At 35.7% G+C, this 25556-nt stretch overlaps 2 protein-coding genes across 2 annotated transcripts in view; both read left to right on the top strand.

The window, feature by feature from the left end:
• The window catches only part of LOC149539423 (B3 domain-containing transcription factor VRN1-like), a 33225-nt gene that overhangs the window by 3070 nt on the left and 4599 nt on the right, over positions 1-25556 (top strand). The window lies entirely within an intron of this gene.
• Positions 12346-15385, top strand: LOC149539424 (uncharacterized). Its single transcript, XM_089800661.1, has 4 exons — positions 12346-12587; positions 12722-14164; positions 14299-14587; positions 14706-15385. The coding sequence occupies exons 2-4, from the start codon at positions 12759-12761 to the stop codon at positions 15267-15269; spliced, it is 2259 nt and encodes a 752-aa protein (XP_089656787.1). The 5' UTR covers positions 12346-12587; positions 12722-12758; the 3' UTR covers positions 15270-15385.

Consider the following 25556-nt stretch of genomic DNA (forward strand, 5'->3'; position numbering starts at 1 on the left):
GCCGTGATCTATAGTAGAGTGTTTCGGTCTAAAGCCTGCTTGCCCTTTTGCACGTTTGCCTTCTGTTTCAGCCCAGTTGCTGATTTTTTGTTCTACCAAACTACCAAATAACTTGCCAAATAGTGGATTGATCATGATGGTTCGGTAATTAGAAAGATTGTTTATATCTCCACTTTTGTGGAGTGGGATCACCACACTTGTAGTCCATTTTACAGGGAAACCTTCTCTATTGACACTGTTGAAAATCTTAGTGATGTGTGGTGTGAGGATTTCAGCACCCCATTTTAAGTATTCCGCTTGTAGCCCATCTATATCTTGCGCTTTACCAGCAACTAACCTCCTAATGCCTTGAATAATATCATTTTCACTGAATAACTCCCCTGTAGTCTCTGTTTCCATGGTACTATGCTCTCTTAGATCACATTTGTAGAGAGTCTTGGCATATTCTAGCCATTTGGTTCCTGTTATGTTATTCACTATCTAAGTTTTTCTCCGCTGAAGCTCTTTCCAAAATTTTTTGGGGTTGTTTTTACCAAGATTAATCAACTCTATTCTTCTCTTGTTCACATACTCTTCTTTCTTCTTTTTAATCAGTTGATCAAACTCTTTTCTACTTTCTTTGTTCATGTTCTTTTTCCAATTCCTTTTTGCCATTTTTCACTCCTCATCAAACCAAGGACTGGCCGGAAAAGTGTTCTTGGCTTCTTTTGTGGCCCTAGATTTTTTACACTCCTCCAATGCTTTAATGATAGTAAGAACAAGATTATCCTTGTCCATGAAATGCTGTTTTTCAGACTCTAGATGGTTTCCCGGAACCCTAGACAGCTGCAAAAGAGAGTCTTGAAAAGTATCGTGGTTTTCTTGTGTCATTAAAACTTTGCCAGTCGGAATCATCTTCCTCTTCTGTAAAAGTTTTGGAACAATATGTTGATCTTTAAAGTGAGTAGTCACCCTTATCAAGATGGGGTTATGATCAGATTTTAACTCTATGGGGCAATCTTCTATCTCAAAGTTAATTATCTTTGCGACAGAGTCTTGCGAGCATATAACATAATCAACAACACTTTGTCCATTGTGTCTTTTGCATGTGATGCCTCCTGATTTAGGCCACTTTTCCATACCATTGCATATAACCATGTTGTATAGGCAGCATAAGCCTAGTAATTCAATACCAAAATGATTAATCTTTCCCATGCTATCCTGTGAAGATCTTTCCCATTTTTGTGTCCCTTCTTCTTCGAGCATTGTTATTTCTAGTACTCAGGTTGTCACAAATGTCAGTTCTCTTCTCCTTAGCATTTTGCTATGTGTTTCTGGCACGTGTTATCCTATATCACAAATCTAGTAAACATGAGTGATTGTGACACCCTTTTGGGAATCTCGCCATCCAATGATAATATAATTACTTCATCCAAAACTAGTTTTTCAAGGAAGCATTGCCCTAAAATTAGAAAAGTGTGTTCGTAATCTATATTTCTGACCTCCAACTACTTCTGATCGATGACTTTCCTATTTGACCTTTACTTGGAACTTCGTCTAGAAAGTTCAATATGCTTCCTGTCAAAAGGAAGCAACTCTTTAAGATTTCTCCCTGTTCAACCTGTGCGGAGAACAGAGCAATTATGTGAATTGGTCATGTTTATATTTCTTCAATGAACATATAAGCACACAATAGATAATTCAAAGATGTGTGTGTACAGCTAAATCTGTGTGCATTTTGACTCTCCCCGAGATCTAGAATGAACTGCACTTTTTCAATGCTGGCTTAAGCTGCTTTGTCAAAATTCTTTGAAATCTTTGAAATGTCTTCTTTTTGGGACATTAGAAAATTTAAAGACATTCATATAATATTAAAATTGACTATGAGAGCATGAATTAAAATTATAAAAGGTCAATTTAATATTATAAAATGGGCTAAAAGTGACAAGGAGAGATAAGACGAAACACAAGAAGAGAGTTGAAGAGTCACAATTTTGAGGATTAAAAAGGGAGAGACTCATTCATGCAAGGGATGTTTGGCTTATGATTTATATTTCAGTTTCTCTCTTGCGAGGGTTATTCAAAAAGCTTCAGCTTTCATCCAGCAGGAGGACGTAAACCCTCGTGCCAGTAGACGGTGGACGCAAACCCATTGTCCTCACATCAGATGTCTCACGTGTGCTTATAGGTTCTTTCTTAGTATTCCAATCTGACTGTAAAACCATGTTTAAAAGTAGACTTTTTGAATGCTGGTTATTGTATTGTTGATGTATAATGCAATAGCATATTTCAAGGTATTTTATGAGAATCTATAGTTTTATATTATGGGTTTATAATGCAACTTCATATGTTTAAGTTTTGAATATTATATTGAAGATAAAAGCAGGTCAATATCCATTTGGAATATTTCAGTGTTATTAGAGCCTTAAACCTGCCATCCTATTGGGTAGATGCAATATCATGCATTGGTAGACAAATCTGCAGAAGTAGTGCAGGTTTTGGAAAAATTGTATAAGGTTTATCAAAAGAATTTTCTTCAGAAACTAAAAGTTAATCAGAGAAAAAAATTTATCAGAATTTATGGAGTCAAAATTACAAAGTTTTGATATCAGAATCTATTTGTAATGGTTGACGTCAGTACGTTGGAGCTTGAAATTTTATAACAAAATACTCTTTACATGCAAGGATGAAGCACCTCGTTAAAAATAGAATTTATCAAGCCATACATTTTCGGTGTCGGGCCGTGAGAAATATAGATTAAAATCTTAAGGCAGAGTCCAAGGAGGCACAATTAAGTTTTGCAAATTGATTAAGAGGAGAAGCGGGTGCTTGCTAGTTCTCATACTAAGGAATAAAATCAAGGATATTAAACTCCTCTCACAATGAAGTACGATAGAATGATTTTAATCAAATATATCATCTATTCTTACCATTTTGATAATTACTAGGGTAAGTGGAAATATTCTAACCTATAGTCACGAGCTTGGTCGTCTGCATAGGGGAGTGCAACATAACATTTATGGTCACGAAGAATCGTAGGGAGACATAATAGGGATATTTTAGTGGTTCACGTAGGGAGTTATTATAATTTGTGGAAGTTCATTTGACTAGTGCACAATCGCACAGTAATGAGAGAACCATTTTATTAATCATTCTCGATTGCAGAGTGGTTCTATGAGTGCATACGAAGATTTTAATCCTTTGAATATACGGGAATCTGCAAGTTTGGAAATTTAGTTGTGAACAATGCGAAGGGAGCCATTATCACTGGCAAACATTTCTCTGGGATTTTGGTTCATAGACGATGTCTTGAGCAAAGCTAAGTTCTCATGGAGACATTTTAACTTCTAGAATAGAGAACTATCTTCGTTTGACAGCTGCATGTCAATTCTTCATTTAAATTGGGAACACACATGGACAACTGCCATTACTGAAGATGAGCTATAAGAGTTGGTAATGACTTCGGAGTTCCACAATAGGAAGAATCAGTTGCAGAGGAACACTGTAGGCAGAATACATATGTTGTAACGCCTTTATATGGAATGATTTCAATTGTGATTAACGTTTCTGCCAGATAACATTGGAATTTTGAGAAGGTTTCGCACTTTGGAGCCGTTACCTTGAAGGAATATCAAAGTCTGGAGCCCATTAATTGGTCGAACACTGGAATTCCATTTCGCATCTGCGCGCTAGCTTGGAGGAAGCTTTACATCGAGCCAATAGCAACTAAATTTGTTTTCTTCTAAGCTTTCCAAGCATCGGAAGACCAAAAGTATTGTTTGTCAAAAAATCTCGACACTTGTCTATTTTAGGAGAGGTAACGTCGCATGTAGCAGGAGTTACAGACAGGATGCACAATCTCATTGATTTTGGCACGCTACAGGTGGAATTTTTGGAGTATTCTGCAGGGAATCGTTAAAACTTGCAAAGGTATAGCTAATGACATTGCTTGAGAATGATGAGGCAATTCCTTAGTGTTTGAAAAAGAATAAAATAGTGATTAGAAATGCCCATCGAGGTTATCATTAGCAAAATGAATAACGGAAGCCATAGAGGAGTAATGCCTCTTCAGTCATAACAACACCTTGTGAGCATTGAAGTTTGATATTTTCTGTGAAAATCAATCGAGGTTGGAAATACTGCTTGGTGGTCTATCGGTTGTGGTGACAAAGCGCTAGTTATATTGATCAGGTCTGTATAATGACACTTTGTACAATGCAAATGTTCAAAACATTACTTCTAATTTTTCTAGACAGAAGAAAATATATGCCTCAACGTTCAACACAGGCTTGGTATATTCATTGGTCACTTCTCTTGTACTGAGCCTATTACAGTATCAGTTGTGGGGAACATTGTTAAAAAATATATAAATCTGAGTTTAATTATGCATACTTCTTCTGTATATGTTTGCAATTGATTCTTAACGATCATTCTTAAATTGATGACACTAACCATTGTGTAACTGAAATACAAGTGATGAATAAGAAAGGAAGACATCTGGTATAATTTGTCGCTCGTAGCATAGCCTGAAGGAGTGGACATTACATATACCTGTTGTGCAGAGTTAAAGTGGAAGGGGGGTAAACGATTTCTCCAACAACCATCTTGTCGATTATAAGTTTACCTGTTAAACAAACAGAATTATATTCTGACATCTACCAAGGAAGGATGTGTACGAAATCTATTCAAAAACTCTGCAAGTAGACATCAAATTGTTGTCAATTTTGCAGCTCGGTAGAATGTGTTTGGTTATGCGATAAGTCTGAGAAGAAGATTCAATGTCATCCACCAACGATTCCAGTGCTAGGAAAAGACTGGCTCTTTTATTCTGCTGGAGCTGCCAACTAGAGGTTAGAAATTTACATCTGGAGTGCTTATATAGATTGTAGATCCGACTTTTGCAAACAGATAAACATTCACAACCTTAGAGGTAAGGAAAACTGTTTGATTTTCTTCATGGGGAAGGAAATTTTAGAGGCAAACAAGGAAGTACCTTTAGTCGTCAATCTCAGAAGTTAGAAATACAAAATATCAACCTTACATAGTAGCTTCCAACAAATCTTCTCAAAAATGGAAAATATGAAACATAGGGTTTTCTGAAAAGAATTCATTGACATCTTTAATGGTGAACAACAGAGAAACTTACAGAAAGAAAAACGATTGGGTCAATTATATGTCCTTGGGTTGCAACTAGAATACATGGAATCTTCAAATGATGTTCTCTCCAAATTGGAAGAGATAGACACTTATTTGACCAATGTAGAGCAGGCAGATTGTAGACTCTTAAATTGGGCTTTACAACCTTCAATGGTGACCTTGATCTAGCCCAAGTTTATGGAGTACCCAAATAAACAAATTAATCTTGTGGTTGGTTCTTGTCTCAAGGAGATTATGCGAATAACATCTCCTACAACAACTTACAATGATGTGGTGCTAAAGAAATTTTTGTAGCTAATAGTGAAGAACTTGAAGGGTTTACAAGTTAAAGGAATTCCTATGAGGCAGGAACAAATTTGCTTGACATGTGAGGACACTATTACACCCGATCCTATTTGTGAAAATCGTAATAATGAAGAGGAGGCAAAAGAAATTCAGACCAGCGTAGGGAAAAATGTAGATAAGATGATTTCAGTTGTGGATAAGGAACGTACAAGTTTTTACGTTGGTGATTTGGAGGTTAGCTTTGACAAACATGTTGATGAGGCCAGTTGTACTCAAAATAATAGCATGTATGAGTCTTTGTGTGATGAACCATATGTTTTTTATACATATGATATAAATTTAGAGGAACAATCCAAGATGACACTACAAGTTGATGAGCCGCTTCAACATGACAATAATGAAATGCATGCCTTAAAGAACCAGCTTAAGGTTAGTGAAGACATGGTTGTGGCATCTTTGGGACGTTATGACAACACTCATAGGATGGTTGAGGATCTCTATAGGAAGGCTCAAAAGGGAGTGGAAGGAGATTGACTTGTTACTGATTTGCAGGTAGTCAAAACAACCCTTGAATCTATGAAATCAGATTATTTATGTTTGCTTTCCGACAAGGATTATATTCTTAAGGTTGTTGGAATATATGTTGATCAGTTGAGTAAAGGAAATAATGAGATTATGGAGCTCAATAGGGAGCTTAAGTATCCTCATAAGGCATTGGATGATATGCAAATTGCTTTTCAAAAAGTAGAAAATCAGGCTAGAATCACAAATCATTCTCGAGAGCATGAGAATAAAGAGAGGCAAGATTTTTTCCAAAAAATAATCAATGAACTTGATAGCATTCAACAAACTTATAACTTGGATAGTTGTCCCAAAAGACCACGTACCAAAACTTTAGATCACATTCAGCTTGTAGACAACCCTTTGTTTGAAGTAGATGCTGATTGGATAATGGAGAATCCACTATATGAGTCTGATGATGGCACACTCATTGATTTTGGTCAAGAGTTCCAGATTGATATCTGTTGCAACCAAGAGGTTGCTGCCTTGACAAAGGGACATAACACTAATTACGAATCATCCTAGGATAGAGGTGTGGCAAGCAATATAGCTAGAGTGCATACAGTGAGAGGAGCAGCATTGTGGCAGTTGAGCAATTGGAGTACTCCACCCATTATGGGCATAAAGTAGTAATATAGTACAAATAGTTGGGAAGGTGAATCGCCCTTTTGTTTGTGGGATCCAGGAGGAACATTCCCATTGTTCGTAATGTTTCCAGGAGTTGGTTGGCACACAGTTGAGTTCCCACCATTATTTGACCACAGTTGTGCTTTTGATCTCAATTGGAGTGTGATTCTTAGTTAGACTAGGAATCTTCTAGTATATGATGGTAGCACACGTCAGGTTGTTCTGGTTGAACATGCACATGAGATGGTTTGGGATCCAGGTGTTGACCGTATGTATCTATGGCATTTTGAGGATTTTGTTGTAGTTCTACATAGTTTGAGACTGAATGCAATGATGATCAGAGTTGTACAACCTATAGATGTAGCGATATTTCATAGATTAACATGGGATCCAGGGATCTGGTTGATGGATGGGTTGCATTGTGACACCTTGCTTCGTAGTGTGGTAGGATTTGTTTTCGGATTGGGCTACAGAGTTAACTGCAAATTCATATGGGATCCTAGTACTGATTGCTTGAGGATAAGCAATCTTGAGGAGGGAAGATTTGTAATGTCCCCTTTTTGGGACATTAGAAAATTTAAAGACATATTCATATAATATTAAAATTGATTATGAGAGCATAATTTAAAATTGACTATAAGAGCATGAATTAAAATTATAAAGGGTCAATTTAATATTATAAAGTGGGTTAAAAGTGACAAAGAGATATAAGATGAAAGACAGCAAGGGAGTCGAAGAGTCACAACTTTGAGGATTAAAAAGGGAGCGACTCATTCATGTGAGGGATGCTTGGTTTATGATTCAAATTTCAATTTCTCTCTTGTGAGAGTTATTTGGAAAGATTCAGCTTTCATCCAGTAGGAGGATGTAACCCTTGTGCTAGTAGACAGTGGATGCAAACCCATTGCCTGTGGAGATGTCACATTAGGTGTCTCGCGTGTACTTACAAGTTCTTTCTTAATATTCCAATCTAACTATAAAACTGTGTTTAAGAGTGGACATTTTGAATGTTGGTTATTGTATTGCTAATGTATAATGCAATAGCATATTTCAAGGTATTTTATGAGAGTCTACAGTTTTATATTATGGGTTTATAATGCAACTTCATATGTTTAAGTTCTAAATATTATATTGAGGAAGAAAGCAGGTCGATATCCATTTGGGATATTTCAATCCTCCAGACGTTGGAGAATACTTATATGTTAACCTCAGAATTCATGTTCTATCTTGTACAAATTTGCATAACATTTTATCTCATAAAATTTCTCTTTTCTAGAACTCTGTAACTTGAGATCCCAAATGTTTCAAAGTGTTGTATCCAAAGCAAACTCTATTGTTTGAAGTATCCCAATATAAGGGTATATTGGCGCACTCCTATATGGTTTTCTGAATTTCTGCATTGAAATGAACATAAAGTATCCACTTTTAAAAGCAAGTCTCAGTTAGATGGACTATTTTATACACTTTGTGGATTGTTTGAATATATAAATCAACAGCAATCTTTTACTAGCCTGATTTTCTTGCTCGTCAGTTTTGTTTCTGTCTGATAGAGAACTATAATTTTAGCTTTCCTTGAATCTCCAAGCAGTTCTTTTTGGGATTATGAAGTGAGTATTTGATACCATTTTAAAATCTTCTTTGGTAATTCATTCAACTCAAAAGTTTCTTTTATTAGTGTTTCAATATGTCCAGTTCATCATCAACTGTTTGGACTAGGATGGATCACACTGAATATAGGCTTTTGATTTTCCATATCTACAGTGATAATTAGCTACCAAAGACCTTTAGCAGTCTCCTTATCAAATTTAATGAAATGACAATTTGTTCTGATTGTGGAATGTTGTAGAGAACTATAACAGCTCTGCATGATTCCATTCTTAAAAGTGACATCAAATACAGGCTGCATATTGTGTGTTACATTATTTGTGGCTAAAAGAAGCCATTTGAGGTTCATATTTTTTATTATTCGCTTCTTGGGATTCTTTGTACGGTACATCAGTTCCTGAAACTTATATTGTTTTCAACAAATGTTGGATTCTAGTTCATATATTTGACAAAAATATTATATATAAATTTTTGAATTCTAGAGTACATCCTTCATGCTTGCACATGTTATAGTATTGCAATCAATGTGTCATCATTTTGTATCAGTGGTTGCTTTTTATTTTTTGTTGTTTTTTTATCATGGATTGGTTCTCTAATAACCTGATCTGGGAGATTCATTTTTGTAATCCTAATAGCTCTAAGATGTGCCCTCTTTAAAATGCGTCCATTTTGTCCATATGTTACATATAGACTTATAGTTGAAACTTGTATTCATTAAGCAAGTCCAACCATTATCTTTCTTGTAGTTTATTTACACTTGGGTAAAGATTAAATTAAAACTCTGATTATCAGTTGTATAATAATAAACATTGTTAGTTGTTGCTAGAAGACAGTTATCACTGATTAGGTAGAAGTGACTTAATTCAATCCCGATAGCAATGTCACAATTTTTTAATTCATTTTTTATTTCTTTAAGTGTTAATAAACATATCTATTCATAATCAATATAGAAAACTACTGCGTTCTGCACTTTGGTGTGTATTTCAGACCATTGGATTTGTTTGGTTTGTAAACTCATCAGTCTGTAATTTGAACTTGCTCATAATCAAACAACGTTCTTTAACAATGTTCATTATGGGGGAGAATGTAAGATAATTTAACATTGCTAGTTGTTGTTAGAAGACTATTATATTTGGCTAGGTAGTAGTTATTTAATTCAGTTTTTAGATCATCTTGTTTAAACAAGCATATTTTATTCATGATCAATATAAGAAGTTTGTGTTGTGTCCATTTCATGTGGGTTGATGATCTGCAGATCATCATTAGATTTTTTTGGTTTGTAAAAGTTTGGTACCTTTATCAGTCTGCAATTTGAACTTGCTCTTAATCAATCAACACATCTGCATTTTCAAGGCATGTGTATCTGTTGCAAAATCCATATTTGTGAGTTAGTTAAGCTTCCTGGTTTCACACAATTGCTTTTTTTCCTGCAATAAAAGCATTTTTATGTCCCTGCAAGTAAGCATCAAGATTCATTACAAACAAAAACGTCCTTTGGGATTGGGATTTGTAATATTGACATATTCAATAATTGTCTTATATATAATAGAAACTGGTCTTGAGCTCTTCAGTCCTTCCAAACTGTTTTCCATAGATTGGTTCTAGGATCTACAACGTGGGTGAATTTCTTAATGATCTTCATATAGTACCCAGGCAATCTGATGCTTAGTTTTGGTTGCTTGACAATTGCATGGTATCATCTGTAGATCTAGTCTTGGTTTTAGATATTACTTGGCTAATATAATGTACTTGATCTTGGTAAGGTATAACTTTTTCTTCTGCAAAAGGTACACACAAGTTTTTTCATTTCTTATCTTTCTCTTAATTGAACTGGGTTACACAAGGAAATTACCTAATCATAAGGTAAAATTTTCACGTAAATCTCACTATGCATTGATCTTCATATTCATGAAGATTACAACAGCATTTTTTATCTAGATAACCTTAGATACTGGGTGTGCAGGTTTGAGGCCTGAATGGAGGTTCGGATTCATCTAGGCACGGATGCTAGTATGAGATGCGCCCTGGCATGCACTGGGAGCACTTTTTCTCCTTGTGGATGTGTTGCGATGTGCATGGATGCACATCATAGTGCATCCATAGGGAGCGAAAGTGCTTCCTATGTGCACTTGTATGCACGGGGAATTGTTTTTGTAAAAACTTGTAAAAAAATAAATCACTAAAAACATGTACTTTTTAGATTTTTTTATTATTATTTCCCCACAAATCCCTGAAATGGCCCTAAAAGAGGCCATGCATTGTTTTAACATATCATTTTGTTTGCTATTTTTCTCTCTTCTCATTTGGTCTTCATTTTAGCATTTCCAAGGGTGGGTGATTATTTTCAAAAAGGATTGTTTGTGGGGTGCCACTAGTTTCCACAAAGTAGATCTGAACATCTAAATGTGAGTCTTATAATGATTTTATTTTAGTTTTTGATGAATTTCTCAAGTTTGTGATGAAATTTTTCAAAAAAAATCAATTATTTTGAAGAAATAAATAAACAAGTTTAACACTCTGTTTTAATATTTTTGCACTTGTATGCTTGTGTTTCTAAAAATTTTCCTAATTTAAATTTATTTAATTTCTTATAATAGCAAGAAATCAGATTGCAAGAATGGCTGACACTGAAAGTTTAATGGGTGGGGAACTAATAAATCCAAAATCGATAACATCTCCTTTATGGAGACATATCACAAGAATTTTATAGGTTGCAGGAGGTGGGGAATATATTTGGAAGTGTCATTATTGTGGCGATAAACCAAAAAATAGCTCATATTCTTGAGTTGAACTTCACTTTATGGGTCTTACTAGTAAAGGGATGGGAATGTGCAAAAGAAAATATTAGAAGGTGTTGTCTCCTACATAAATAGCAGGATTTGTTAAAGAACAAGAAGAGGCTGATAGATTGGATCAAAGATTAAAAAAACTTAATATGTTAGTCCATCTAGAAGGAAAAAGATGCATTTACCCACTGAATCAATTGCAGCCTGCAAACATCCATTTTTTCCTACATAGGAAGTGGAAGATGAAGTGCAATATATCACCTGTAAGAGAGGTCCACTAGATAAGGAGGCAACAAACATTTCTGAAGAAAAAATTAGGCATTGCCTCTCTATGCTAATGGTTTTCCTTTCAACTTGGTGAGAACACCATTTTGGACAGAAATGGTGACAGCAATCACTAGTGAACCGGCTAGTATCAAAAGTCCTATGTATGAAAAGGTGTGTACCACCTTGTTGCAAAGAGAGAGGAATAATGTAGACAGCTCCCTTCAACCAATTAAAAATTCTTGGATCGAGATGGTGGGTAGTGAGAATGTGGTCTAAGTAACCACAAACAATACAAAAATTGTAGGTGTACGGGTGCTTTGGTTGAGGGCCAATATGAGCACATTTTTGGACACCATGCACTGTACACTCCCTTAACTTGGTGATGTAATAAATTGGCACTCATATAGATTGAGTGAAACAAATATATTAAGAGTGGGAAGAGATCCAGATGTTTGTGAAAAATCACTAAATGTCAATCAATGTTCATAACTTTCTCAAAATTGGAGTTGTTGAAGGTAATTACTAAATTTAATTAATTTATAATCTATAATAAGTTTATTTCATGTTCAATTATCAATTTGTATGTAAATTTTCTTTATATTTATTGACATATTGTTATTAACTTGGGTTTCTAGACCCTTTGCATCTCATACTATTGTTATGAGATGACTTCTCAAGGTGTAAGAGGCATTGAGGCAAATGGTAATTCCCAACCAATGGGTCATATGGAAGGCTTCACATTCAAAGAGGGCCCAAAAGGTCAAGACAATGGTCTCTGATGATAGTTGGCGGTCTTGTGTGCAATATCTATGCTCCACGGGGACGCGTCCCCTGCCTCTGTACCCTAGTACCCGTACCGGGTACGAAACGGGGACGCGGGTACGGATTTTGGGCGTACCCTGCGACGTCCCTTTTTGAGGGGAAAGGGGACAGTCCCCGAAACGCAAAAAAAAATTTCGTAGGAAACTTGGGTACGGATTTCCATACCGGGGACGGCGTTCCCGTCCCTCGCCCGTACCCTTTTGCCCACGCCGTCCCCTATTTTCCAGCCGGCCGCGGGTGAGTAAAAAAGTTAAAAAAAATGGTTTTTTTTTTTTTTAAATTAATCTTTTCTATTCCGCCTAGGGCCCACATGAATGTTAAGTTGTTAACCCTAATGTGTCTTCTTAAATAGTTAAAGTTGGAGTTCATTGCTCATTTGGAGTTGTTTGCAAGTTGGGAAGAGGAAGAGGAAAACATTGAACATTCAACAACAACAAAAGAGGAGTGTGTTTTGGAGGTGGAAGAGAAAGTTTTGCCTTCATTTCTACTTCATTCCAGGTATGTTTTTTATTTTCTTTTTGTTTGATTCAAAATTCATTGTTGTTTGTTGTCATTTTTCATTTTTTTCAATGACATAAAGAGGGCATGTTAATGGAACATTGAAATTTTTTTTTTTCTATAACTTGTAGTAGTATACTATAAATCATTGTAAAATCCAAAGGCAAAAACATGAGCAGCAGTGAGAGTGAGGGAAGTAGTGATAGCATGGAAGTTGCCATGCAAGAAACTCAAGTGTCACAATTACAAAGACCAAGAAAAAGACCTAGGGCAGCCATTGATGAGCCTAATGTAGATGTCCCTATGGAAGATGCAATGCCTAATCCATTTGAGTGCCCTTCCAAAGCCTTAAAACAATATGCCAAAGGCCCATTCAACCCTAAGAAACCTCTCTTACAATTTGCCACAAAAGTAGACAAGAATAAGAAGAAAAATTCGGGGGGTAGTAGGGAATGGGAGTGTCATTTATGTAAGAAGCATTATTTTGGGAGCTACACAAGAGTGTATTGCCATCTTTTATGGATAGGTGGGCAAGGGGTGAAAGGTTGCAAAAAAATTACGGAGGAAGAAAAACTTGAGGCCAATAGGTTGTATGTGGAGGGGGAGTTATTGAAATCCGGGGGTCCTATGAGTAGCACACCCACACCCTCATTGACTCCCACTAACACTATTAGTAAAGGGAAGGTAAAGGCCAAGACTAAGAGAGATACCAATGTGGCTGATTTATTTAACATACAAGCAAAAGATAGAGCTGAAGAGTCCATTGGCAGATTTCTTGTTGCTCATGGCATACCATACCATGTTTCTCGTTCCTCATTCTATAAACAAATGTGCAAAGATATTTATGCTGCTGGTCCCTCATTTGTACCACCAGGAGAGACTAAATTACGCACCACTATCCTTGACAAAGAGTACTCAAAAGTAAACATTTTGATGGAGGATATGAGGCAAACATGGATGAGTGATGGATGTTCTATTATCATGGATGGTTGGACCGATATCAAACATCGGCCACTCATCAATCTTATTGTCACTAGTACAGCAGGGGCCTATTTTCTTAGAGCCATTGATTGTTCGGGAAAAAAGAAGGATGCATCCTTCCAATTTCAGATTTTGAAGGATGCTATAGAAGAGGTAGGGACTTCAAATGTTGTGCAAGTAGTCACTGATTCAGCCCGTGTGTGTAAATCAGCTGGATTGATAGTAGAGAGCACCTATAGACACATTTTTTGGACCCCATGTTGTGTACATGCATTGAGTAACACCTTGAAGGACTTTGGGAAAATTGATTGGATAAAGACTATGGTGTTTGAGGCTAGAGACGTGCAAATGTTTATTTGCAATCATCACACATCTCTTGCATTATTTAGGACATTTTCCAAAAAAGAATTCCTCAAGCCTGTGGAGACTCGATATGCTAGCTACTTCATTTTGTTGGAGAGGATGCTTGAGGTCCAAGAGGCCTTACAATCCATGGTGGTCAATGCAGAGTGGAATAGATGGCATGAATCAAGCACCCCAGATGGAAGACTTGTCAAACGAAGAATCCTAGATGAAAATTGGTGGACCACAATGAGGTAAGAAACTTAAGAATTGGTGGATATCATAATTGTTATTATTGCTGATTTAATAAAAAAAAAAATTGATTTAAGCACTTGCTGATTTTTTTAACATATTATGTTTCTCACTTGCAATTTTCTTTCATTTGCAGATACATTTGCTCCTTCATTGACCCTATTGTGCAGGTCATTAGATATGCTGATACTGACTCTCCTAGCCTTGGAGAGATTTATGAGACTTTTGATAGCATGCTTGGGCAGATCAAGCAAGCTGTTAAAGATAAGGAACCTACTTTGGAGTTCTATGAGGAGCATCTTAAGCCCATTGTAATGAAAAGGTGGAACACTATGAACAACCCACTTCATATGGCAGCCTATGCAGTCAATCCAAAATGGTATGCACCAAGGCCTGGGAGAGTGCCTCCATCTAATGATGAGGAGGTGAGTTTAATTTATTAAAGAATTCTGATTTTATAATACATTTTTAAATATTTTATTTTATTTGTAAAGTTTATAAACTCTAAGTTCTCACTTCTTGATTTTTGTTTGTTCAATATAGGTGAAGGACGGCTTCTTCAAGGCCCTTTCAAAAATGTATAGTGCAGAGGATGCTGCAAAAATTCGAGGGCAATGGCTTGACTTTGCCAATCTTCGTGGTCCAACATTTGGTAGACCAGAGGCGAGGACTTATAGAGCTACATTAGCTCAAAAGGACCCGATTGGATGGTGGACATGGCATGGTAGAGATGCACCTGAGCTGAAAGCCCTTGCCACCCGTCTTCTCTCACAGGTTGCGAGTTCCTCTGCTGCAGAGAGGAATTGGTCTACATATAGCTTCATTCAATCGGTCAAGAGGAACAACCTTACCTCTAGACGATCAGAGAAGCTTGTGGCTGTTCATAGTGTATTGCAACTACAGGAGCGACAGAGTCTTGAGTATCGACAGACTCCAGCACTACGTTGGGATGTTAATCCTGAGGATGCATTGCAGATTGATGAGGATAACACACCCCCAGGGCTGCTTGGAGTTCCATTGGATGAGGACCCTCTGCCTACCCCTGCCAGTGATTCAGAGGATGAGATTGATGATGATCTTGATTTAGATAGAGATTTAGATTCCTAGAGGACAGCCATATATTTGGCTTTCTGCTTTTCAGATACTCAGATACATTATTGCTTTTGATTATTATGGAGTTGGACATCTCATTTACACTTCTAGTATTTACTTTCATTGTGTCATTTTGATTTTCATTTCATGCATGATGATGATAGATTGATACTTGGAGCCTTTGGGCATTTTTGCTAATTGTATGCGATATTCGGATATATCATCATATCATATTCTCATTTTGATTCTAATCTTAATAGTTTTCAATTTCCATGTATTCTATGGTGAATGGTTTATCAATGTTATGATTTATCATTGTTATGGTATGCATATCAGAAATATATCTCTAAAGAAGTCTAATTCTCCATATATAAAAAATTTAAAATCCCCTATATTTTATAGCCGTCCCCTGAGGTCCCGTCCCCTAAATTTTGGCTTCGACCCGTACCCGTACCGGAAACACGTTCCCGTCCCCTAAAACGTCCCCGTCCCGGAAACTCCGTGGAGCATAGTGCAATATGTATTGGATTTCATCATGTCTATCATGACTATGCTCTGATTTGCCACTATGGATTCACCTTGTTTGGCCTATTTGCCTCAGGAAGAAATCATACTCCAACAACTATTAATAACCAATACGAAATGGAAGCTAACACGTGGGGGTTCCCTCCATGGTTCACCATTCTCATTCCTCCAGCCTCTTGGAATTAAGATCTTCTCATAGGTATGTTGTTTTTTACCACTTGTATTGTACAAGTTAGTACTTAACATTCTATGTTTTACTTAGCATTTTTATTTTTGACTTTGTGAAAACTATCTAGGTTGCATGTTCTTATGCTTCTGAACGAAATTGGAGTACATACTCCTTTATCTACTCAATAATGCATAACTTAAAGGGTTAAAATAAAGGTGACGATTTGGTGTATATTAAATAAACTTATGTCTTTTATTAGTAAGACTCCAAACTACAAGGATGTGGGAGTGAAGCTTTGGGATGTAGCCCCCGAGTGCCCCAACTTGGATGCAATCATTGAGGATCTTACTAGACTCGCTATGACTTATGATGATGATGATTACTTTTCCAAATATATAGAATTGTAAAACTAAATACATTTGATTGTATGATACTTCTCTTTGATCAATGCCAAATGCAAAAGATAACTATCAAATGGAGATTGATTGTTCAAAATTTCAATATCATGTCATATGCCATATAATATATATCATATATGTTTAGGGTCACGAATCAAATGAAAGTCATTACAATTACAAAATTGATAATAAAAATAATAATTGTTTTCTATCATCATCAATCATCATAACGATCTAGATGAAGATCATCATACATTCCTACTAGTTTAGCACCATTTGATTCCAAAATAATACTTGTAGCACTAGATTTGTCATGTGTAGGTATCTCATCATCACCCACAGTGACTAGAAGAACCTTCAATAGTTGCACCCAAGTTTGTTCACTCAAGAGTTGCATCTCAATGCTTCATTGACCCATTTTTTGTATTCGTGTTCCTTACATAATAGAAGATGCAAATTTGAATGGACCTAAACCAAGTCTTCTACTTTTTGCAGCCAACCAATTACAGGTTATTGAGTGGATAAATGAGTATGTACTCAATTCCATTCTGCTGATAGAAGAACTTGTAACCTGAATGTAATGCAAAATAAATGGAGTATTATTTACTAAAATTTACAATACAAATGGTAAAATAAAAAACTAAAACAAACTTATGATAGAATCTTGTTTGCAAAAGGTTAGAGGAACAAATAATCTTGATCATGGAGGTACCGCCATGAATGAGTATCCTTTTTTGATTTGTCATTAAACCACAAGGACTATGATGTATTCCTAATATCAACATGCCAAATTCTAATTTGAGAAGGGTCTAGAAAATGCTTGTTTGAACTCAAGATAAACTTTAGAATCTCTATATGGTGTAGTTCTTCCTAGAAAACAAAGAACCAAAGAGCTATATTACTTGGGAGATAGTGCATATGCAAGGAGGTGCCATAGCATAGTCATCTTGTTCCAACGATGAAGAATTATTGATTCTACCTTTTTGAAAAATGTTGCTTTGGGTTCATTCCCTTTAATTCTATTGTGACTTTTATTTTCTCTATCATTTCGTCCATGTCACCCTAAACTTCCCCCAAACATTGTGGATCTATATCAGAAAACCTAAGCATGCCCATGCTAGGTTCAATGAAATTCAAAAAATTTTACATGAGTCTGCATATTGTCATCCACAATCAATGGCTTAACTTGATAGGCCCTCGTGGAAATTGATTATTGCTAAACACCCTAGTGGTTGCTAGTAACTGCTGATTCGTAGCTTCAGTCAGATTGAATTGATCTAGAGTTGATCCCCTATGATTAATAGTCAATTACACACACACACATATTGTTGTTAATAATGTCTAAATGGCAATTAACTTACAATAACCAATACTAATGTCTCTTCTACTCCTATATATACATTCAGATCTGCACTTGGAAAACACATACAGTATATAGAAGTACAACTACATTTGCAGTGATTCGAAACCTTAACAATAACCATTGCACCCAATGCCTCTTGCACCTTCAAAACTTATCTCGTAACACCTATATGAGTTGCAAATTAGGTCTCAACAATCAATGATCATGTTAATAACATATTAAAAATATGTAAATACAATGCTAATAAATATTGTATACATATTAAACATGGAATATAGAATTAAATGAATTAATCAAATTTACCTTTAACAATTCCAACCTTGATAAAGTCTTGGAAGTGTCGTGTGACATATGGTAGCTTGTCACAAAGATCTAGAAATCCTCACCTTCTTGCTATTTTTCTTTCACCCACTCTACTTGAGTTTTAGTTGCTTCCATCATTAAGTTTGGTGAATGGTGTCCAAAAATCTGCTCATAGCTTTGCTCAACCAAAGCACCTGCAACCCCACAATTTTTTATATTGACTATAATGACTTGGACTACATTTCCATGACCCATCATCTCTGTGTACTCAATAATTTTTTTAGAAATAAGCACCACATCTTTGATTTTCCCCTCACAATCAACTGCTCTCCAAAACATCATTCCTTTGGGGGACACTATAGTAACATGTATAAATGGATGCCAATATTTCTATCCATTGGAAACAATAGAAACTCTCGATTTAACCCAGGAATCTCTAATTGGTTTCAGTGATATCTCAACAAAATTCTTCTTTGCTCCCAATAGGTGGTGCACACCTTTTCATACCCATAACTTGTGAAACCAGTGTAACAACTAGTTTTCCCAAGCTCTTAATTAACAACTAACGTACTCAAAGAAATACAGTTATTACTTCATTTTCATAGGAAGACAATTAAATCGGTTTTGTTCATATGAAAGAGAATTGATAGTTAAAATCAGTTAAACAAAATTTCTTTACTAAGAATTGAAATACCATAAATGAATTTTCTATGGAAATTAAAATCTACATACCATAGAATTTGAACCAATAAATCATTTTAAAAATGCTTCTACAATCACCCAGATTAGTCCACAAATACCACTATAACAATATCATATAATGACTACCATTAAATAGCACTATATAAAATTAGGCATCACATATCAGTGTATCAATTAGGGCATCGGTTACCATTGGAGCATTTAGGGCTTCAGATACCACTGTATCACTTAGGGCTTCAATTACCACTGGATCATTTAGAGCATCAAATACCACTATATAAATTAGGGCTTCAGATACCACTCTATCATTCCTTTCCTTCTGATTGCTTAACTGTGGCAATAACACAAGATTAGAAGATATGCTCATATTTGATATTCTTATAAATGAGAGACAATCCATAAATCTATCTCTCGCATCTAAGTGTAAAATAACTATAACGATGAAATAACTCAATTAATCTTACCTTCTTGCATATACATCATAAAAGTGATAATACCTGTTCCGACAAATAATTGAGTGCATAGCTTATCTTTGTTTGACACATGTTTGACATCTCGTGGAGAGGGGAAACATTGTCAAGGGCCTAACCACCCAACCTCAGACTAGAACTTATCCCCACACAATCTCTAACTAGAAAGGCCCTCCCTACCCAGAAGGAGACATGGAACAACTTAACCAAACACTGAGCATTCTAGTACTAGGGAATCATTCCCACCGCTCGACTAAGCATAAGGAATTGAATATTGGACTACCATGAGCTGACTCTTGATGATTAATATCTTTTTTCTTTGAGCTTGCAATTATTATTAATAATGGTTCTTTTCTTTTCATGCAGGAAATAATTCTATGGTACAATGCTTTTCATCTCACCCTTCATCTGAGCCAAGATGGCCCTCCTGGATGAATTCTTGGGTGCATTCTTAAGTGTTCTTTCTGTTTTATAAGCACAGTCAAATCTTATGTCCTATCCAGACTTTTCACAATATTATGAAGCAACTATTCTTGCATCTTATTTACTTGTTGTCCTTAACTCACAGACTAATGAATAAAGGTCCTTATTCTGAGGATATTTCACAGATTGACTAAGCAAAAATATGTATCATTATGCGAATAATTTCTAAGCAGGAATCAATCAGCAAATAGTCGTATTTCCTATTAAAAATAAGGGATGTACTCTCCTGTGAACATTAGTCAGATTTGAACCAAGGTTTACCATCAAATTTGACAATCCGATTCACTATCACAGCTTCAAGAAATAAAGTCTTACTTACATAATCACCTAGTGGGTGGTTGTCTGTACTGCCGATCCATAAAAAGGCTTCACATTAGATGCATATTTTTCAAAGACCACATAAAAGAAATCAAAGCAAACCATAATCTACTCCGCCTAAAGTCATTTCACACAATTCGTTACCATGTTCTATCAAACCAGGATGCACGACAAGCACTTCCAATTACTCTATGTCCTCATGAACTCAAAATGTAGGAAATGATTTGTATCAAAATAGATGTAAGAACTACGGCTAAGGTTTAGAGAAATATCGATGCAAGGAAAGAAGTAATCCATGTTGCCGAGGGTTTGAGCCTTGCAAATCAAATGTGAACTCAGAACATTTAGAAGGGAAGAGACCCCCTTCTCTAGCCACGGAAAGAAGAAGTTATAAGAACGTTAAGACAAGAAAAGAGTGGCGGTGGAGGAGTTAAAATACCAACAAGGAGTCATCGGCATAAATAATTAAAATGGCCATCTCAACTTATAAGGCCAATGGAAATAAAAACAGAATATGAAAGGTTGCTATGCATGAAATAATATTAGACCACCGCTAAGGTCTAAAGAAAAAATATTGTCTTAATATTTAGTATCATGGTATCTATAGATACTTATATATGTATGTATGCATATACATGTACATATGTAAAACCCAACCATGTATTTCTTTCATACACGCCAAATATCAAGTATGCGTATACGTCCTCACATATTTAAAGTTGGTTTACGTATGTATGCATATACATGTATGTAGGTATCATGACGTCGATATGATAAGACATGATTATACATCAGAAGGCTCCAACCAACAACACAAATACAAAGGTACAACTCGTTCTACTCATGCTTAGTAATCTCTTTACTATTGAATGATATGTGATAAGTTAGCTCATGGTCGTTCAACTTACACTCGTGCCTACCTACTCGTTATCCTTAGCCCAGGTGGTTCAGGGCTTGTACCTATTTGCTCAGTGATGGCAGTACCCCTCCATGCCCAATTCCTTTTTGGCAATGTTCCCCCCCTTTGATGTGCTTCTGCAAGGGAATTCTCCACGATTATATTATATTCCTTAATATAATAACAATTTACCATAACGAATTATTTAATCATAAATAATCATAACGGCTAACCGCCTATTCAATTCCATGAATTCATGATAAATAATTATAAAAATTAACTATCTTACCATTTCGCAGGATTATAACAATTTAACTGTCAACTGACTTCATGTGAACCTCAACGGCTATATTTTAAATTAGGTCAAAATTTGGGATGTAACAAGCAGGAGATGCACTATTGATTGCTAACACTATTTCCCACTAATATGGTGATCTCGCTATGTTGAAAGGAAGACCATTGATATAGATGCAATATGTAATTTTTTCTTCTGCAATATTGCTTGCTTCCATTTTAAGTGCCTTCTCAAATAGACCTCTTTTGTGGGAAAGAATAGGAATTCTCACTTCTATCTTGCATAAAGGGTATTTACAAGAAAAGATGTTCGGAGATCATTACAAAATCTATAGGTAAAGTCATTGTTTTTCCTCTTTGCAAAAGGACAAGTTCTTGGTGTTGCTCATTCAGCCATATTGTCACAATTTTCTTGTTCTCTAAGGTATCCTTCTATTTGTCCGACAGGTGGCCCCATCTTATCTAGCCCATGATACATTCTAATCCTTTCCTAGAAGGGCCAAAAAAGTGAGTTTCACTAGATAATACAAGCTCCTGAAATTGACTTTACACTTGTTACAATTCCAAAGACATCCTCAAAGTTATTCAATCATGGTGGTATCTCTCCGTCAAGGAGATTTTTTATCAATTGTAAATCTTTAACTTGCACCCACACCTATTGAACTTGAACTAATGGCCATTCTTGCAATCTTATTTTGCTATTATAGGAAATCACACAATTTTATATTATAAAAAAAATTTAAAAATGCAAGCATAAAAATTCAAAACAATGATTAAAAAAGACTTTATAATAAATAGTTAAACCTGGAAAAAATTATTAGAAGGTTAGAGAATAAGGTTAAATGCTTGCCTTAGATGCTTAAATCTCATTTTCACAAGCTATATAACACTCCTCGATCAACCCCCTTTGAAAAAACTAGATGCTCTTCAAAATGCCAAAATGAGACAAGAGAGAGTAGAGAGACTAGAAAAGTTAAAAGTGTTTTGTTATAGGGTGAAAAGAGTTGATATGGGCTGTTTAGGGTTTCCTAATAAAAAAGGTTAAAAAAATTATTTTTTGAAGTTTTGGGCACTTTTCTTTTCATGTTCCATGAGTACCCTATGGGTACACCATGGGTATGTTTAGGATACACCTCAAGCACTCTTAAGTGCACTATGGGTCTATGGGCGAGGACCCATAGTGTTCACCTTGGGTGCAATTGAGAAAACCCAATCTAGGAGTGCACATCCCAAGACCGTACTTTACAATGTAGATTAATATTAAACAGCCATGGACATAGAAAATAGCTAAAACAACAGTGATTTGTAGCATGTATTTCCCATTGATCTTCTAAGAAAGGGAACAAGACAAATCACAAAGATTTGTTCCATAAACAAAATCCTCTACTACTACTCCCACACTCTTCCCACTCTAAAAAGAGCATTATTATACCTTAAATAAGAAAAACCAAAAACAATAGCTCTTTCCCACCACATTGCCCACTTCTAGCAGTCAAAAAGTGTCAATAAAGAAAAGCCCAAGATATAAAAAACATGAGAATATATGGTCTGCAGTAGCCACCAACATTTCCCTAAAGAAGTTGCTAACATTTCATTGGGTGAAAGTCATCAGTTGCATTATTTGTGCATCTTTGAATAGTTTTGAACATCCTAGTTCAGAAGAATCGGACAATGTTCCCTTCCATATGGGAGAGTAGACCTGTCATCAAGGTTTTCTCTAGGAATTCTCTGACACAATTTTGGGTCATTACAAAAATTTCCAATCTCAGTCTTCTCATGGAGAGGAGTCCAGTGTTTTATTCCCTCATTCAGGTGGATCAATAAAATTATGCAAATCCTCTAAAGTAGACCTAGAATCTTTTCCTTCATTTTAATCACACTTAAATAGTTGCTCTTGCCAAATTAATGAGAACATCCAAGGCAAGTTTTTCTTGATCACGCTCATATCTCCACAATTCACTGTTTCTTTCTATTACATTACAATCAACTGAAATTTGATCATCGACCTTTTTCAGGTTAATTGTAAGTTGAATATTGCTGCAGCTCTGCTTCATATTTTGGTTGGATTCCACTCTTCTATCATTTGCTTCTTTTGCTTTGAAATATTTTTCAACTCCCTTCTTGGCTGATCTAGAACTTTACTTTTTGCTTCATGCTCAAACTTAGATTTTATTAGAAGAGATAAGGCTACCACTTCAGTTGCTTCGTCCTCTTTTCCATGGTATTAAGATGGTTTTCCTTCATGCCAAATTTCATAGGTATTATCCATGCCTTGATGGATTACATTCCCATAATAATGCCAAAGCCTACCCAACAAATAAATGATATGCATCCATCAGTACCACATCATAGAGCTCTTCAACCTCATATCGATCAGTTATGAAAGTAACAAGACAAAACTTATCCACAAGCACACTTTGACTCTTCTTGAAGCAATAAATCTTGTAGGGTTGGTTTTTGGAATGTACTAATCAAATTATTAGTAGACCTGATGGAGCCCTATTTTTTAGGGAAAATGCCAGGGATCCATTTATGATGTTGGAGATAAAAAATCCATATGATCATGGATCTCAAAGGCAAAGATGTGAAATACATACACAGTCAACAACCTAATCAGTAGGGGCATTGAAATACTTATCTTTTTATTATTGAATCTACTCAAGTGAGCATATGCCTTTTGGCATTACCAATTGTCTAAAATCAAGAAGGCATCATAAGTGCAGGATAAAGAGACAAATCAGAAAAGCAACATTCTACTCATGTGGATAAAAGACAGCTTTGAAACAGTGAGTGAAATCTGCAAGCACTCAAATTCAAAATGCAAAACAGTAAGATAGATTCAAACAAATGTTTGCAAAGATTCCAACATAGATAGGGCTGCTGCTACGGTAAAGTGTTTTCAAACCTTGATCTTAATATGTAAAGTCGGGTGCAAGAGGCTTCCAAGTAAAGGGATGAGATAAAGTGCCAAGGTTATTTTCCTAAAACTTTTAACTCACAACCTACTGATTCGTTAGCTGTGCAAACAAAATAAGTGGCAGAGGCTAAAGATGTTGTCAGTTAGAGGCCATACATCTGATGTTGTCACCTACAGCAACCTCATAAATAGACTTTGCAGACGACAGTTCATGAAGACTTTTTGACTACCAAACTGAATGCTGAGAATAGAAGAATATGCAGATTATCTCTTCAGGGATGATGTTTGTTTGATCCAGCATATTTTGTACATACATTATTGTGGGTGATGCACAGGATACTGAAACTATAATCTATGAGCAGTTCACCATGGCAGCTAAATTCCAAAGCAACTCATATCTCATAAATACGAGTATTCAGTCTTTTTCGTTTTCTTCAAATCTATAAGATAATAATATATGGATGCAGCAGGCAGGTCTACTTCAAACTTCAGTTGTATATTGTGCATTAATTTTTTTATATATAAAACATTGCAGTAGGGGAGTCTGGATAATGTCATGTTTACTAAGGACCTGAGGCAGTAGCCATACTATTGCAATCAATATTTGATGCCATTGTTGGCGACAGCCTGTAGAGATGATGCCATAATTTGACTAGAACAAAGCAGCAAGGAAGCTTCACTAACCATCTTCATCTTCACTTCATAGATCCCATCATTGGCTAAAATTAACACATGTTTCTATGTCATTATCGTGACTGCCATTGAATGCAACTGTAATGGGCACCCTGGAAATGCCCAAGAACTAAACCAATTGCTGAAAGCGATTTTAATGTCTTTGCATAGGTTTCAATACACATAACATGAGCAAGAAGGAATTTATGCAAATTGAAGATTGAACTGCTGCTGAAATGATATTAGTTCTCAAAATGATAAAATCAAATGTGTAGTAATGTATTCCAAAGGCCAAACCCCAAGGGAATGACGTCTAGAATGTTACAAGAGAGGATGAACGTCCTCTAATGCCAAGACCAAATCTCTAACTCACACCTCGAAGCTTTTATCAAATGCAACTCACAATCATCCGATGCTAAACAATGAGGCTTCCACCTGTATTTATACTTTCCCTACACCCTTCTAGAAGGAAATCAAATATTAATTAATTGCAAGTACTAGAAGCTTCCCCCTTCCAATAATTAATGCACTCTGTAGAAACTCCTTCCTTGCAATACAATAATTAATTGTGCTTCTAGAAAATTAAATCACTAGAGGCTTCCCCCTTTCCAATAATTAATACACACTCTAGAAGCTTCTCCCTTGTAATACAATAATTAATTAATTAAATATAAAGTCACCTTTTAATTTTTAATTTATTTAATGACTTTATAAGAAATTAATTTAATTTCCTCTTATCCTTCACTTAGCCTTTGGAGAATGTGAAGGCTAAGAACCTCACTTAGTCATT

The sequence above is a fragment of the Cupressus sempervirens genome, chromosome 9 (genome assembly GCF_028749045.1).
Source record: "Cupressus sempervirens isolate cs-2001-9-10 chromosome 9, ASM2874904v1, whole genome shotgun sequence".
Lineage (NCBI taxonomy): Eukaryota > Viridiplantae > Streptophyta > Pinopsida > Cupressales > Cupressaceae > Cupressus > Cupressus sempervirens.